The sequence below is a fragment of the Oncorhynchus kisutch genome, linkage group LG12 (genome assembly GCF_002021735.2).
Source record: "Oncorhynchus kisutch isolate 150728-3 linkage group LG12, Okis_V2, whole genome shotgun sequence".
Classification (NCBI taxonomy): domain Eukaryota; kingdom Metazoa; phylum Chordata; class Actinopteri; order Salmoniformes; family Salmonidae; genus Oncorhynchus; species Oncorhynchus kisutch.
Genome location: NC_034185.2, coordinates 43,594,391 through 43,610,797, shown reverse-complemented (window position 1 = coordinate 43,610,797; position 16,407 = coordinate 43,594,391). Strand labels below are relative to the sequence as shown.

Here is a 16,407-nt window from a genome sequence, read left to right as displayed (position 1 = left end):
CACCAGTCCCTCTTGCTGTAAGCACCCCCACAACATGATGATGCCCCGCCCCGGTGCATCACGGCTGGGATGGTGTTCTTCGGCTTGCAAGCCTCCCCCTTTTTCCTTCAAACCTAACAATGGTCATTATGGCCAAACAGTTCTATTTTTGTTTCATCAGATCAGAGGACATTTCTCCAAAAAGTACAATCTTTGTCTCCATGTGCAGTTGCAAACCATAGTCCTTAGCCAAAATATGTAAGTTCTTCTTTCACTGGAATACCATAACATGAGGGTGTCACACAATCTTTGACAGCCATGAGTTCACATGTATTAATGTTAAGACATAGAATCCTGTTCCAAAGCATCTGGTCTATCACATTGCTCGATATGGGAATCTGATTAGCGTCTTTCAGAAAATAGTCAGCCAGCTGGCTTATAATAATTTATTTACCAGCTATGGAAATACCTTGTACAGGACTATTATTTAAAGAATGTAAGAAGTTGGATGATTTATAAAAACAGATACGGTGAGATAGGACAACCTTGCCTAATTCCTCTCTTTAACTCAAATCTAGGTGAAGTGCCATGTGTCAGTTTAATAGAGCTGTTACCATTCGTATAGAGAGTCAATAGCCTTACAGAAAACATCATCAACGCCAAATTTCTCAAGGGAATGGAAGAGGAACGGATGCTCCACTGTGTCAAAAGCTTTAGAAAAATCTATAAATGATATGAAACTATCCTTGGTTATTAGGTCTGAGTAGTCAAGTATGTCTAATACTAGTCTGATATTGTTAGAAATACAGTTCCAGTTAAAAGTTTGGACACACCTATTCATTCAAGGGTTTAAATTTATTTTTTTACTATTTTCAATATTTAGAATAATAGTGAAGACAACAAAACTATAAAATAACGTAGTAAACAAAAAAGTTTTTTTTTTTTTTTTAGATTCTTCAAAGTATTCACCCTTTGCCTTGATGACAGCTTTGCACACTCTTGGCATTCTCTCAACTAGCTTAATGAGAAATGCTTTTCCAACAGTCTTGAAGGAGTTCCCACATATGCTGAGCACTTGTTGGCTGCTTTTCCTTCACTCTATGGTCCAACTCATCCCAAACCATCTCAATTCGGTTGAAGTCGATTTATTGTGGAGGTCAGGTCATCTGATGCAGCACTCCATCATTCTTGTTCTTGGTCAAATAGCCCTTACACAGTCTGGAGGTGTGTTGGGTCATTGTCCTGTTGAAAAACAAATGATAATGAAACAAATGATAACCGCAAACCAAATGGGATGGCGAATCACTGCAGAATGCAGCTCCATGCTTCACGGTTGGAACCACACATGTGGTGGTCATCCGTTCACTTACTCTGCGTCTCACAAAGACACGGCGGTTGGAAGCAAAAATCTCAAATTTTGACTCATCAGATTAAAGAACAGATTTCCACCAGTTTAATGTCCATTGTTTCTTGGCCCAAGAAAGTCTCTCCTTATTATTTGTGTCCTTTATCAGTGGTTTCTTTGCAGCAATTCGACCATAAAGGCTTGATTCATGCAGTCTCCTCTGAATAGTTGATGTTGAGTTGTGTCTGTTACTTGAACTCTGTGAAGCATTCATTTGGGCTGCAATCTGAGGTGCAGTTAACACTAATGAACTTATCTTCTGCTGCAGAGGTAACTCTGGGTCTTCCTTTCCTGTGGTGGTCCTCATGAGAGGCAGTTTCATCATAGCGCTTGATGGTTTTTGTGGCTGCACTTGAAGAAACTTTAAAAGTTCTTGAAATTTTCCGGATTGGCAGACCTTCGTGTCTTAAAGTAATGGATGTCTTTTATTTTTTCTTATTTGAGCTGTTCTTGCTATAATATGGATTTGGTCTTTTACCAAATAGGGCTATCTTCTGTATACCACCCCTACCATGTCACAACACAACTGATTGGATCAAACGCATTAAGAAGGAAAGAAATTCCACAAATGAACTTTTAACAAGGCACACCTGTTAATTGAAATGCATTCCAGGGGAATACCTCATGAAGCTGGTTGAGAGAATGCCAAGAGTGTGTGCAAAGCTATCATCAAGGCAAAGTGATTTTTAAAATATATTTTGATTTGCTTTTGTTTTTGATACTACTTGATTTCATATGTGTTATTTCATAGTGTTGATGTCTTCAGTGTAGAAAATAGTACAAATAAAGAAAAACCCTTGAATGAATAGGTGTTCTAAAACTTTTGACCGGTAGTGTATATATATATATAAAATGATAACTGTTTAAGATTTTTTTCCGATTTGTGTGTATTTTTGAGAAATTGTTAGATATTACTTGTTATATATTACTGCACTGTTGGAGCTAGAAACAAAAGCATTTCACTCCACTCACAATAACATCTGCTTTGATTTGATATATACTTGTGTTCCCCATGTGCGTTTTGTATTGAATTGTTGTTAATAATAAAACAATTATAGAACTTGTCCAGCTATGGCAATGGCAACAATAGACGAAACAAGATATACACAAAGCAAATGTTTTGATACATAATTATCAGCTAGATATGTGAATCGTAATAATCTAGCTAGTCAGCTAGTTAAACGGCCAAACATGACCTACAACTAATGTTATGCGGGGCGGTAGGTAGCTTAGTGGTTAGAGCGTTGGGCCAGTAACTGAAAGGTTGTTAGATAGAATCCCTGAACTGACAAGTAAAAAATCTGTCGTTCTGCCCCTGAACAAGACAGTTAACCCGCTGTTCCTTGGCCGTCATTGTAAATAAGAATTTATCTAGACTGACTTGCTTAGTTAAATAAAGGTAAAATTAAAAATATGCAAGGTAGATGTAAATTTTTCATGGGTAGCCACCAATTTTTCCTGGCTAGTCAGTTAACTTACAATACCCATTTACTGAACAGTCTTCCAGCCAGGACAACAATGGCAATAGAGAAGAATATATACACAAAGCAACCGTTTTACTTCATAACTAACAGCAAGCTATGTGTGAATCATGATAATGTAGCTAACCAGATAGTTTAGCAGGCAAAAATGACCTAAAACAAATATTATGCAAGATAGATGTCAATTCTTCATTGATAGCTTGCTAACAATTTTTCATGGCTATCTGGCTGGCTAGCAAACAGTAGTAGTAGCTCACCAGTTACCCCTATTGACTTATTATGTGCTTGCTATCTACGGTACATAGCCAGGTAAACATGCCAAAATTAACACAACATGTCTTTATTAACATATCAAGATAACGTATTGCAGTCAGGTAACCATACTGTATGAGATGTGAATAGGCAACATTTCATTCTGAAGTCAGAGTGTATTTTCTCTCAAATAATGAGAAAGAATGTCAGCTCAAATAATGTCTGCCATTGATTTCAATACATTTTTGCGTCCATTTTTTTGTGGTTGCGTCATATTTCTTCGCATACTTTCCATTGAAGCATCGATACATTCTTCAAAATATGTTAAAATGAAGTACGCATTCGAGAAATGCTCTCCGCGCTCCGTTTCGCATACTTTGATTTGGGCTCATACTCCAGCCTCCTTGGTCCAATTTGCGTGCTCGGAGCATGAGCAGTTCGAGTCTTCCAATAATCACTACAATAATCATTGACTTATCAGTTGTTAGTTTAATATTACATTTTACAATTAAGGTATAGACACATATAATGCCTCAAAGTAGTATGGATTTTGAGAAACACCCATTGTGCTTTCAAGACAACTCGGAAACTCTGAAAAAACTACGTCAAATCATGACGTCAGTGATCTTCAGGTCGAAAGTCAGAGCTCTAGAAAGTTTACGAGTTGGAATTAAAATAAAATGTTATTCTTCACATGCTTCGTAAACAACAGGTGTATACTAACAGTGAAATGCTTCCTTACGGGTCCTTCCCAACAATGCAGCAAAAGGAAATAGAGAAATAATAGAAAAGTAAAACACTTAATAATACAAGTAATAATAGATACATAATGAGTAACATTAACTTGGCTATATACAAGGGGTGCCAGTACCGAGTCGATGTGCAGGGGTACGTCCGATGTCCACCAGATGCATATGCGTTTTGTTTTGCCTGATGTGTAGCTCGCTTTTCAACTAGCTAAACACTAGCTAGTTGGAGTCTGTGTGTGTACTTCCATTTGTACCACCACATGTTAAAGCAAAGCAAGAGTTTAAAATATTGAATGCATGTGGTACACAGAATGCACCGCAGCCTAGTGCGGCATCCCCACAATTGCATTGCTGACTGCTCCATTGACAACGAATGACCTCCGCCAGAAAGCAGAGTTTGATGCATCAGGTGCAGAGGAGGCTGGTGGGAGGAGCTATAGGAAGACAGGCTCATTGTAATGGATGGAATGCAATTAATGGAACGGTATCAAACATCAAACTTATGGAAACCACACGTTTGACTCCATTCCATTAATTCCATTCCAGCCATTACAATGAGCCAGTCCTCCTATAGCGCCTCCCACCAGCATCCACTGATCTGGTGGACATGCATCTGGTGGACATACCAAGCCTAACTACAGTAATGGATGTTACTGTTTAATCGGGGAGCCACAAAGATGAAGTAGCCTAAACAAATGTAATCTCTGAATTCACGTTGTTTGCTAATAACGCAGCCACAGAATAGAAAGAAGCTAAAACAAATGATTTTGTATTAATATTTTGCATTGTTAAAAGTTGAGAGATACTGTTTCATTCACGCAAAGTAATGAGACTGGATGTGTGAGTATGCCCAATGCCTCTAAGATAAATTATGGTAAAGTTGGCCTCATGTATAGGCCCTACAACAAATCAATAAAATCAAAGACATCCAAAATCCATCAGATTAAGAGTTTTGAATGAAGCCAGCAAGGGAAATAATTAATCTCAGTGATTGACAGTATACAGGTATTATTGCACGTTGACTAAACAATTGCAGTTGAACAATTTAAATTAGATTAAATCTAGTCCTGATCAATTTCATTATTTCATTCAGCTAAAGTAGATTGGCTTGATAGCAGCATTGACGTTGTTGGTTGGCTAGAAAGCAAACCTTTTACACATCGTTAACTTTTGGGAAAACTGGTCCAGCTAGCTATTGTTAGTTCAAATAAAGCAAAATGATGTACTAATACGAACGTTCAAGTGTAAACTATAAAGTATAAACCCACCAGACTTTAATTTATGAAGGTCCCAGGCGGAAGGTTCTCGGTTGAACGTGGACGAGTATCTGGACAGTCCATGCACTTTGAAACCTACGCCCACCGTGACGTAAAGCACAGGCCCCCGAGCGAAATGCCCTGGAAAGAATGTGTCCCTTCTCACCCCCGCTCCACCCACCACCTACGCCCTCTGGTTACACAAGGAGAGGATTTTATTAATGCGTTCGTTTAGGAACCGGCTTCCACCCTGGTGTGAGCCAGGTGCCAAATCGTCTTAAAACAAAAGTGACGTATTTTGAGAATTCGAACACATACTTTAATGGAAAATAGATGTATGTTTCTGAACGACACATCATGCTGCAGTGTTTACAACATGACCGAACGGTGCAGATTACTTTTTCTATTTGAGATTATTAGAGGGCGCTCTACCCTCACTACTTTTTACCCGTTCATGTCATGGACAATAGCACGGTGCAGTTAATCGAACACCCTCATGATTGACGGGCTCTATCTCTGCAAAGTTTGTGACAACCCCGATGGTTTATTCCGACAATTGTCAAGAACTGTGATTTCGCCAGACAGGTAGGCTACAGAGATCACGAACATGGCCATCAATTTATATTCTAGAAAATTGCTTGCCAAATCCGAATTACGTTGGACTTCAAAGACCGTAAACGATTGAGGAATATGTGTTCATTTGGGTGTGTTTTCCTCAAGTATTACTACAAGCTATAGCTTGTGATTTTTTTTGTAATGAGTACTTTTGGGTGTCAGGGAAAATGTATGGTGTAAAAAGTACATTATTTTCTTTAGGAATGTAGTGAAGTAAAAGTTGTCAAAAATACAAGTAGTAAAGTACAGATACCCACCCAAACGACTTAAGTAGTACTTAAGTACTTTACACCACAGCCTATAGTGTTTATATGTGTTTAAACCTATTTGTATTAGAGAAGTAGGCTAAACAGAAATTGTAGTATCGGCTAAATTAAGCATCAAGTGTAGTATAGGTACAGTGGGGCAAAAAAGTATTTAGTCAGCCACCAATTGTGCAAGTTCTCCCAATTAAAAAGATGAGAGGCCTGTAATTTCCATCATAGGTACACTTCAACTATGACAGACAAAATGAGAAGAAAAAAAATCCAGAAAATCACATTGTAGGATTTTTAATTAATTAATTTGCAAATGATGGTGGAAAATACATATTTGGTCAATAACAAAAGTTTATCTCAATACTTTGTTATATAACCCTTTGTTGGCAATGACAGAAGTCAAATGTTTTCTGTAAGTCTTCACAAGGTTTTCACACACTGTTGCTGGTATTTTGGCCCATTCCTCAATGCAGATCTCCTCTAGAGCAGTGATGTTTTGGGGCTGTTGCTGGGCAACACTGACTTTCAACTCCCTCCAAAGATTTTCTATGGGGTTGAGATCTGGAGACTGGCTAGGCCACTCCAGGACCTTAAAATGCTTCTTACGAAGCCACTCCTTCGTTGCCCGGGCGGTGTGTTTGGGATCATTGTCATGCTGAAAGACCCAGCCACGTTTCATCTTCAATGCCCTTGCTGATGGAAGGAGCTTTTCACTCAAAATCTCACGATACATGGCCCCATTCATTCTTTCCTTTACACGGATCAGTCGTCCTGGTCCCTTGGCAGAAAAACAGCCCCAAAGCATGATGTTTCCACCCCCATGCTTCACAGTAGGTATGGTGTTCTTTGGATGCAACTCAGCATTCTTTGTCCTCCAAACACGACAAGTTGAGTTTTTACCAAAAAGTTATATTTTGGTTTCATCTGACCATATGACATTCTCCCAATCTTCTTCTGGATCATCCAAATGCTCTCTAGCAAACTTCAGACGGGCCTGGACATGTACCGGCTTAAGCAGGGGGACACGGCTGGCACTGCAGGATTTGAGTCCCTGGCGGCGTAGTGTGTTACTGTTGGTAGGCTTTGTTACTTTGGTCCCAGCTCTCTGCAGATCATTCACTAGGTCCCCCCGTGTGGTTCTGGGATTTTTGCTCACCGTTTTTGTGATTATTTTGACCCCACGGGGTGAGATATTGCGTGGAGCCCCAGATCGAGGGAGATTATCAGTGGTCTTGTATGTCTTCCATTTCCTAATAATTGCTACCACAGTTGATTTCTTCAAACCAAGCTGCTTACCTATTGCAGATTCAGTCTTCCCAGCCTGGTGCAGGTCTACAATTTTGTTTCTGGTGTCCTTTGACAGCTCTTTGGTCTTGGCCATAGTGGAGTTTGGAGTGTGACTGTTTGAGGTTGTGGACAGGTGTCTTTTATACTGATAACAAGTTCATACAGGTGCCATTAATACAGGTAACGAGTGGAGGACAGAGGAACCTCTTAAAGAAGAAGTTACAGGTCTGTGAGAGCCAGAAATCGTGCTTGTTTGTAGGTGACCAAATACTTATTTTCCACCATATTTGCAAATAAATTCATAAAAAATCCTACAATGTGATTTTCTGGATTTGTTTTCTCGTTTTCTGTCTGTCATAGTTGAAGTGTACCTATGATGAAAACTACAGGCCTCTCTCATCTTTTTAAGTGGGAGAACTTGCACAATTGGTGGCTGACTAAATACTTTTTTGCCCCACTGCCCCCCTCCCCACGTCTCTGTAATACCAGCCTGGCAGGTAAACCTGGCTTTTCAATAGCCGTTTCTAAATATTCTAAATGTAAATATGACAGGGCATATCTTTCAAAAATATCTACAAGGTTAGGTAGGCAATGGTTAGCCTACTACCATTCTATAGTGTTAGGCAAATATTAGAAATGTATAAAGAAGTGTACTTAAATAGTATAGAATAGTTTAATGTAATTAAAATCCCAACTTTGACCTAAAGGCTTCATCCTCCCAATTTAAATCTGTTTATATTTATGTGCATTAGTTAGGCTACAGGTTAGTTTAATGATAAAACATGGTTGCCCTGTGGACACTATGAGATCCTGATTGTGTATTTTGTTTTTCTTCTAGGTTACACAAAAAAGCTAGGACCATGCCTTTATTTCATCCAATATTTCTGTTTGTTCTGGTAAGCTTCCAAGCATGCTCCTCTACACACAGCCAGGAGGCTGCCTCCAACATGGCCCCACCAGAGGCCATGGAGTATAACAGAACTGTCTATGCAGCCTGCAAAATGAGACCCAGCACCAAACTAGGCGAAGGTCTACCTAACGTGTATGGACAGGTGCTGTTCAAGCAGGAATACCCTGAGGGAAGCCTCAAAGTCCTCTTTCTTCTCCATGGTTTCCCAAGTGACAGTGATCATCAGTCAAAAGCCATCCACATCCACCAGTACGGAGATTTCAGCCAGGGCTGCGATTCCACAGGCGGCCATTACAACCCTTACAGGGTCCCCCATCCCAGCCACCCGGGGGACTTTGGGAACTTTGTGGCCCACCAGGGGAGGGTTCACAAGTTGACTGAATCAAAGGCCACTCTGTTCGGGGGGCTGTCGGTGCTTGGGCGGGCGGTGGTGGTCCATGAGAAGGCAGACGACCTAGGGCAGGGCGGGGATGCGGGGAGCCTGCTACATGGTAATGCTGGGCGGAGGCTGGCATGTTGCACCATCGGGATGAGCAGTCCCAAACTGTGGGATAAGCACCATCATCGACAGCAGAGAAGAAGGGGATGAGAATCGTAGTTTATTCTTCCCTTTTCTTTCTGAGCTCACCATCTTTCATCGCAAGACAACTTCATTTCATTGCTTTAATTTTATCCAGATCTAAATTACAAAAATCTTTCCTTCTCTTTTAAAGTCATGTTTATCTTTTATTTTAAGGGATAGGACAGGTTTACCATAGCTGATAGCAATTCATGTATCTTGTATTAAACTTGGAAAATACCTTTATTGAAATTTCAAGTGTGCTTTGTAAAATCATTTCTGAAAAATTAGTTTATTCATTACATTTCATTATACTTTAACCGGTATATCAAAATAGATCTTTCAAATTAATACTCTTATTTTAGCTAGAAGATCCCGACCCTACCGTTGTGCTTGTTTACACTGCGCTGCACTAGGGTCGGAATGCAATCATGTTTACATTAAGACACCGTGGTTATGGCGCAAGATATTCATCAGAAAACATACCTCAATCCAGGGATGGGATATGCCATTGTACTCCAAATGTTACCTTTATCCATACTGCTCAATTGAGAAGATTGAAATACTGATACTTTGAGGAAAACTGCCCTTTTTGTTCTCACGCTAGCTAGCGTTAGCCACATTAGCAAATATGGAATGGCACATTGTGTTGAACAACAAAGGAGCTGATTGGCTGACACTTCCATTTCAAAATTGCTGCATTGGCTAATGAAAAGGGCAGCTTTCTGGGAAAACAAGCAGTATTTCAATCGTTTCGATTAAGCAATTTAACCCAGGATTCAACAAAAAAGACAATAGAGTTTCAAGCTTTGGTTGATTTCAAATTTAGTTCCAGGTTGTTGACAAGTTAATTATTGATATGTTGGATTCAACCAAAAATTAAAGTTAAAGAATATAGGACAGATGGAACTTTCCAAGCAGTAGATACATCTCTTCAAATGTTTATATTTGTTTGTGTTGACAACCAAACACAATTCAATATCACTTTTATAATACAGTAACTAGCCGAATAAAGTGTTGACAAATTATGTTGGATTCATGTCTTCAACTCATCAACAATCCCCCAGTGGCACTGATGGAACTATCCAAGCAGATACTAGCCAAGCAGTGTGCTTTTTGATGGTTGAAAGTAGTGATAACACATTGGAAATTCAACAAACTTCTGGCGGTCTTTTTGAGTGGGGAAATAATAGTTTGTAATCTCATTGATCAATGCCTCAACCAAATACCTGATTGTCCACGTTGAAATTATGTGGTGTGCCCAGTGGGAAGGGCATATGCCCAAAATGGCATGGTACAGTATATTGCACCTAGGTAAATCAATTTGAATTCTATCACTTTTTTGACAGCACCCGTCTCTTTATTGGAACGAAACCTTCCATACATATTTGCCCATTGTAAAAGTGCTCCGAAGTGACTTTTTGGACCTGAATGCCAAAATATTCAAGAGATAAAGGTCCTCAAAGTTGATCCATTTGGAATACCCCACCATACCATGAGACATCCAGGTCTTCATCACTGGAAAAGATAAATGGTTGAGATTGACATAATTTAAAAGCTTACAAACAGGGTTATCAAACAATTATATAATATAAAGTATTTTTTTTAAATAAAAATGGTCCCTATTAAACATTTAACGCCAGTTATCCAAAAAAGCATGAACACCAATTTTTTTCACATGTTGTAGCTTAGACCCTATTTTACATCATGTCTGCCATTAGTTGAGACACAACATGCTCTTGAATACAGGGTGATATAGATACTTTTGTACCGGTTTCCTCCAGCATCTTCACAAGGTCCTTTGCTATTGTTCTGGGATTGATTTGCACTTTTCGTACTAAAAAGTACATTCATCTCTAGGAGACAGAACGCGTCTCCTTGCTGAGCGGTATGACGGCTGCGTGGTCCCAAGGTGTTTTTACTTGCGTTCTATTGTTTGTACAGATGAAGTGGTACCTTCAGGAGTTTGGAAATTGCTCCCAAGGATGAACCAGACTTGTGGAGGTCTACCATTTTTTTCCTGAGGTCTTGGCTGATTTCTTTTGATTTTCCCATGATGTCAAGCAAAGAGGCACCGAGTTTGAAGGTAGGTCTTGAAATACATATAGTATGCCTCCAATTGACTCAAATGATGTCCATTAGCCTATTTTTATTTCTGATAGGCTAAAGCCATCGGTGCCACTGGTAGATTGTTGGTTCTGGAATTTTCCAATCTGTTTAAAGACACAGTCAACGTAGTGTCTTGTAAACTTCTGACCCACTGGAATTGTGATACAGTGAATTGTAAGTTAAATAAACTGTAAACAATTGTTGGAAACATGACTTGTGTCATGCACAAAGTAGATGTCCTACCTGACTTGCCAAAACTATAGTTTGTTAACAAGAAATGTGTGGACTGGTTGAAAAACAAGTTTTAAAGACTCCAACCTAAGTGTATGTAAACTTTCGACTTCAACTGTATCTACAACACAAAATACACGTATATGTGTGTATGCACTTAGAGGAACTCTGGAGATCTGTCAGAGTGACCATCAGGTTCTTGGTCACATCCTTGACCAAGGCCCTTCTCCCCCGATTGCTCAGTTTGACCGGGCTGCCAGCTCTAGGAAGAGTCTTGGTGGTTCCAATCTTCTTCCATTTAAGAATGATGAAGGCCACTGTGTTCTTGGGGACCTTCAATGCTGCAGAAATGTTTTTGTACCCTTCCCACAGATCTGTCCCTCAAAACAACGATATCTGGGAGCTCCTGTCTGGGACAATTCCTTCGAGCTCATGGCTTGGTTTTTGCTCTGACATGCACTGTCAACTGTGGAACCGTATACAGACAGGTGTGTGCCTTTCCAAATCAAGTCCAATCAATTTACCACAGATGGACTCCAATCATGTTTGAGATGTTTCTACATCTTGAGCAATGGAAACAGGATGCACCTGAGCTTAATTGAGTCTCATAGCAAAAGGTCTGAATAAGGTATTATTTGAAGAAAAAAAGTGTATACATTTAAAAAAAAAAAAATTATATATATAATATATATATATATATATATACAGTGCCTTGCGAAAGTATTCGGCCCCCTTGAACTTTGCGACCTTTTGCCACATTTCAGGCTTCAAACATAAAGATATCAAACTGTATTTGTTTGTGAAGAATCAACAACAAGTGGGACACAATCATGAAGTGGAACGACATTTATTGGATATTTCAAACTTTCAAACTATTTCAAACTTTTTTAAACGACACTTTTTATGGATATCTTTAAGAAATGGCTTTCTTCTTGCCACTCTTCCATAAAGGCCAGATTTGTGCAATATACGACTGATTGTTGTTGTCCTATGGACAGAGTCTCCCACCTCAGCTGTAGATCTCTGCAGTTCATCCAGAGTGATCATGGGCCTCTTGGCTGCATCTCTGATCAGTCTTCTCCTTGTATGAGCTGAAAGTTTAGAGGGACGGCCAGGTCTTGGTAGAGACCTAGTCTGATACTCCTTCCATTTCAATATTATCGCTTGCACAGTGCTCCTTGGGATGTTTAAAGCTTGGGAAATCTTTTTGTATCCAAATCCGGCTTTAAACTTCTTCACAACAGTATCTCGGACCTGCCTGGTGTGTTCCTTGTTCTTCATGATGCTCTCTGCGCTTTTAACGGACCTCTGAGACTATCACAGTGCAGGTGCATTTATACGGAGACTTGATTACACACAGGTGGATTGTATTTATCATCATTAGTCATTTAGGTCAACATTGGATCATTCAGAGATCCTCACTGAACTTCTGGAGAGAGTTTGCTGCACTGAAAGTAAAGGGGCTGAATAATTTTGCACGCCTAAGTTGTCAGTTTTTGATTTGTTAAAAAAGTTTGAAATATCCAATAAATGTCGTTCCACTTCATGATTGTGTCCCACTTGTTGTTGATTCTTCACAAAAAAATACAGTTTTATATCTTTATGTTTGAAGCCTGAAATGTGGCAAAAGGTCGCAAAGTTCAAGGGGGCCGAATACTTTCGCAAGGCACTGTATATATATATATATTTCACTTGTCACTATGGGATAGTGTGTGTCGATTTTTGTATTTAATCCACTTTAGAATGAGGGGCTGTAACGTAACAAAATGTGGATAGAGTGAAGGAGTCTGAATACTTTCCGAATGCACTGTACATATAAAGTGTATCAAATTTGATGATGGAGTTTGAGACGTGTAGCTACGCAGTCGTAGGTGAACAGGGAGTATAAGAGGAGGCCGAGCACATACCCTTGTGGGGCCTTCGGTGTTGAGGATCAGCTTGGCGGAGGTGTTGTTGCCTACCTCCACCACTTGGGGTCGGCCTGTCAGGAAGTCCAGGACCCAGTTGCACAGGGAGGGTTTCAGACCCAGGACCCTGAACTTAGTGATGAGCTTGGAGGGCACTATGGTATTGAAGGCTGAGCTGTAGTCGATGAACAGCATTATATAGATATTTCTCTTGTCCAGTTGGGGTAGGGCAGTGTGCAGTGCCATAGGAATTGCATCGTCTGTGGATCTGTTGGGGCAGTATGTGAATTGTAGTGGGTTTAAGTTGTCAGGTAAGGTGGAGGTGATATGGTCCTTAACTAGCCTCTCAAAGCACTTCATGATGACAGTAGTGAGTGCTAGTCATTTAGTTCAGTTATCTTCACTTTCTTGGGTACAGGAACAATGTTGGACATCTCGAAGCAAGTGGTGACAACAGACTGGGATATGAATAGATTGAATACCGGTATGATGGTAAACACTCCAGCAATCTAGTCTGCACATGCTCTGAGGACACGGCTTGGGATGCCATCTGGGCCGGCAGCCTTGTAAGTGTTAACACACTTAAATGAAATAACACCTACCCTGTGTTCAAGAGCAATTTTTTTTTTAACACTAAAACCTCAGATAATGTGAAATCCTTTTTACTGGTTTTAGATAATTGACGCTAAAAGTTTTAAAAATGAATTTCTTTATTAAATTGTTATGTACTCCAATAAATAAGAAAATAGGTTGACAACACTGTTTGTAAGCTTTTAAAATGATTTCAAACTTAACTGTTTATGGGACGGCAGGGTAGCCTAGTGGTTACAGCGTTGGACTAGTAACCGAAAGGTTGCAAGTTCATATCCCTGAGCTGACAAGGTACAAATCTGTCATTCTGCCCCTGAGCAGGCAGTTAAGCCACTGTTCCTAGGCCGTCATTGAAAATAAGAATTTGTTCTTAACTGACTTGCCTAGTTAAATTAAGGTAAAAAATGAAGACATGAATATGGTGGGGTATGCAAAATAGGTCAACTTTGAGCACCTTTATCTCCTGATTGAATTTTTGGACCTGAAGGCCAAAACACTCTCTGACCACTTCTTCCAAGGGCAAACATGTATGGAAAGATTCGATTAAATCAAAAGGGATGCTGTCAAAGAGTGATTGAATTCAAATGGATTTACCTGCAACTCCTTACATGTTCCAATACTCTTAAAGCCCAGTGCAGTCAAAATGCAATTTAAATGTTTTTCTTTATTATCACATTGTACAACAGCTGATGAAATGAACACTGTAAAAGTGTGAAAACATTTGATCAGTGTTATTTCCAGATAGTTGCTGGTTGAAAATACATTCTACGCAGGACCTTATAAATCAGCAGGTTTGCATGGGCGGGAGTTTTGGCTTTCCATGGTGACGTCACCATGCTGTAAATTGGTTAATAGACCAAAGAGTTAAAAACATCACTGGCAATAACAGCTAGATTTCAGTTTTCCCCTCCCCACTCACACCACTCCCAGACAACACAATGTAACTCCAAGTCAATCACACTTCTGTGAAATCAAACTGTCTACTTAGGAAGCAACACTGATTGACAATACATTTCACATGCTGTTGTGCAAATGGAATAGACAACAGGTGGAAATTATAGGCAATTAGCAAGACAACCCCAATAAAGGAGTGGTTCTGTAGGTGGTGACCACAGACCACTTCTCAGTTCCTATGCTTCCTGGATGATGTTTTGGTCACTTTTGAATGCTGGCGGTGCTTTCACTCTAGTGGTAGCATGAGACGGAGTCTACAACCCACACAAGTGGCTCAGGTAGTGTGGCTCAGGTAGTGCAGCTCATGGCACATCAATGCGAGCTGTGGCAAGAAGGTTTGCTGTGTGTCAGCGTTGTGTCCAGAGCATGGAGGCGCTACCAGGAGACAGGCCAGTACATCAGGAGACGTGGAGGAGGCCGTAGGAGGGCAACAACCTAGCAGCAGGACCGCTACCTCCGCCTTTGTGCAAGGAGGAGCACTGCCAGAGCCCTGCAAAATGACCTCCAGCAGGCCACAAATGCGCATGTGTCTGCTCAAGTGTCTGCTCAAATGGTCAGAAACAGACTCCATGAGGGTGGTATGAGGGCCCGACGTCCACAGGTGAGGGTTGTGCTTACAGCCCAACACCGTGCAGGACGTTTGGCATTTGCCAGAGAACACCAAGATTGGCAAATTCGCCACTGGCGCCCTGTGCTCTTCACAGATGAAAGCAGGTTCACACTGAGCACATGTGACAGACGTGACAAAGTCTGGAGATGCCGTGGAGAACGCTCTGCTGCCTGCAACATCCTCCAGCATGACCGGTTTGGCAGTGGGTCAGTCATGGTGTGGGATGGCATTTCTTTGTGGGGCCGCACAGCCCTCCATGTGCTCGCCAGAAGTAGCCTGACTGCCATTAGGTACCGAGATGAGATCCTCAGACCCCCTGTGAGACCATATGCTGGTGCGGTTGGCCCTGGGTTCCTCCTAATGCAAGACAATGCTAGACCTCATGTGGCTGGAGTGTGTCAGCAGTTCCTGCAAGAGGAAGGCATTGATGCTATGGACTGGCCCGCCCGTTCCCCAGACCTGAATCCAATTGAGCACATCTGGGACATCATGTCTCGCTCCATCCACCAACAGACTGTCCAGGAGTTGGCGGATGCTTTAGTCCAGGTCTGGGAGGAGATCCCTCAGGAGACCATACGCCACCTCATCAGGAGCATGCCCAGGCGTTGTAGGGAGGTCATACAGGGAGGTCAACAAAACTAAGGAGATGAGTCAACAAAACTAAGGAGATGATTGTGGACTTCAGGAAACAGCAGAGGGAACACCCCCCTATCCACATCGATGGAACAGTAGTGGAGAGGGTAGCAAGTTTTAAGTTCCTCGGCATACACATCACAGACAATCTGAATTGGTCCACTCACACAGACAGCATCGTGAAGAAGGCGCAGCAGCACCTCTTCAACCTCAGGAGGCTGAAGAAATTCGGCTTGTCACCAAAAGCACTCAAACTTCTACAGATGCACAATCGAGAGCATCCTGGCGGGCTGTATCACCGCCTGGTATGGCAACTGCACCGCCCTCAACCGTAAGGCTCTCCAGAGGGTAGTGAGGTCTGCACAACGCATCACCGGGGGCAAACTACCTGCCCTCCAGGACACCTACACCACCCGATGCTACAGGAAGGCCATAAAGATCATCAAGGACATCAACCACCCGAGCCACTGCCTGTTCACCCCGCTGTCATCCAGAAGGCGAGGTCAGTACAGGTGCATCAAAGCTGGGACCGAGAGACTGAAAAACAGCTTCTATCTCAAGGCCATCAGACTGTTAAACAGCCACCACTAACATTGAGTGGCTGCTGCCAACACACTGTCAA

General features: G+C 41.2%; 1 protein-coding gene across 1 annotated transcript; it reads left to right on the top strand.

Moving 5' to 3' along the window:
* The first annotated feature begins 5,302 nt into the window (after positions 1-5,302).
* LOC109901031 (extracellular superoxide dismutase [Cu-Zn]) lies at positions 5,303-9,008 on the top strand. Its single transcript, XM_020497014.2, has 2 exons — positions 5,303-5,707; positions 8,120-9,008. Exons 1-2 carry the CDS (start codon positions 5,619-5,621, stop codon positions 8,778-8,780), a joined length of 750 nt encoding a protein of 249 aa, XP_020352603.1. The 5' UTR covers positions 5,303-5,618; the 3' UTR covers positions 8,781-9,008.
* The last annotated feature ends 7,399 nt before the right edge of the window (positions 9,009-16,407 follow it).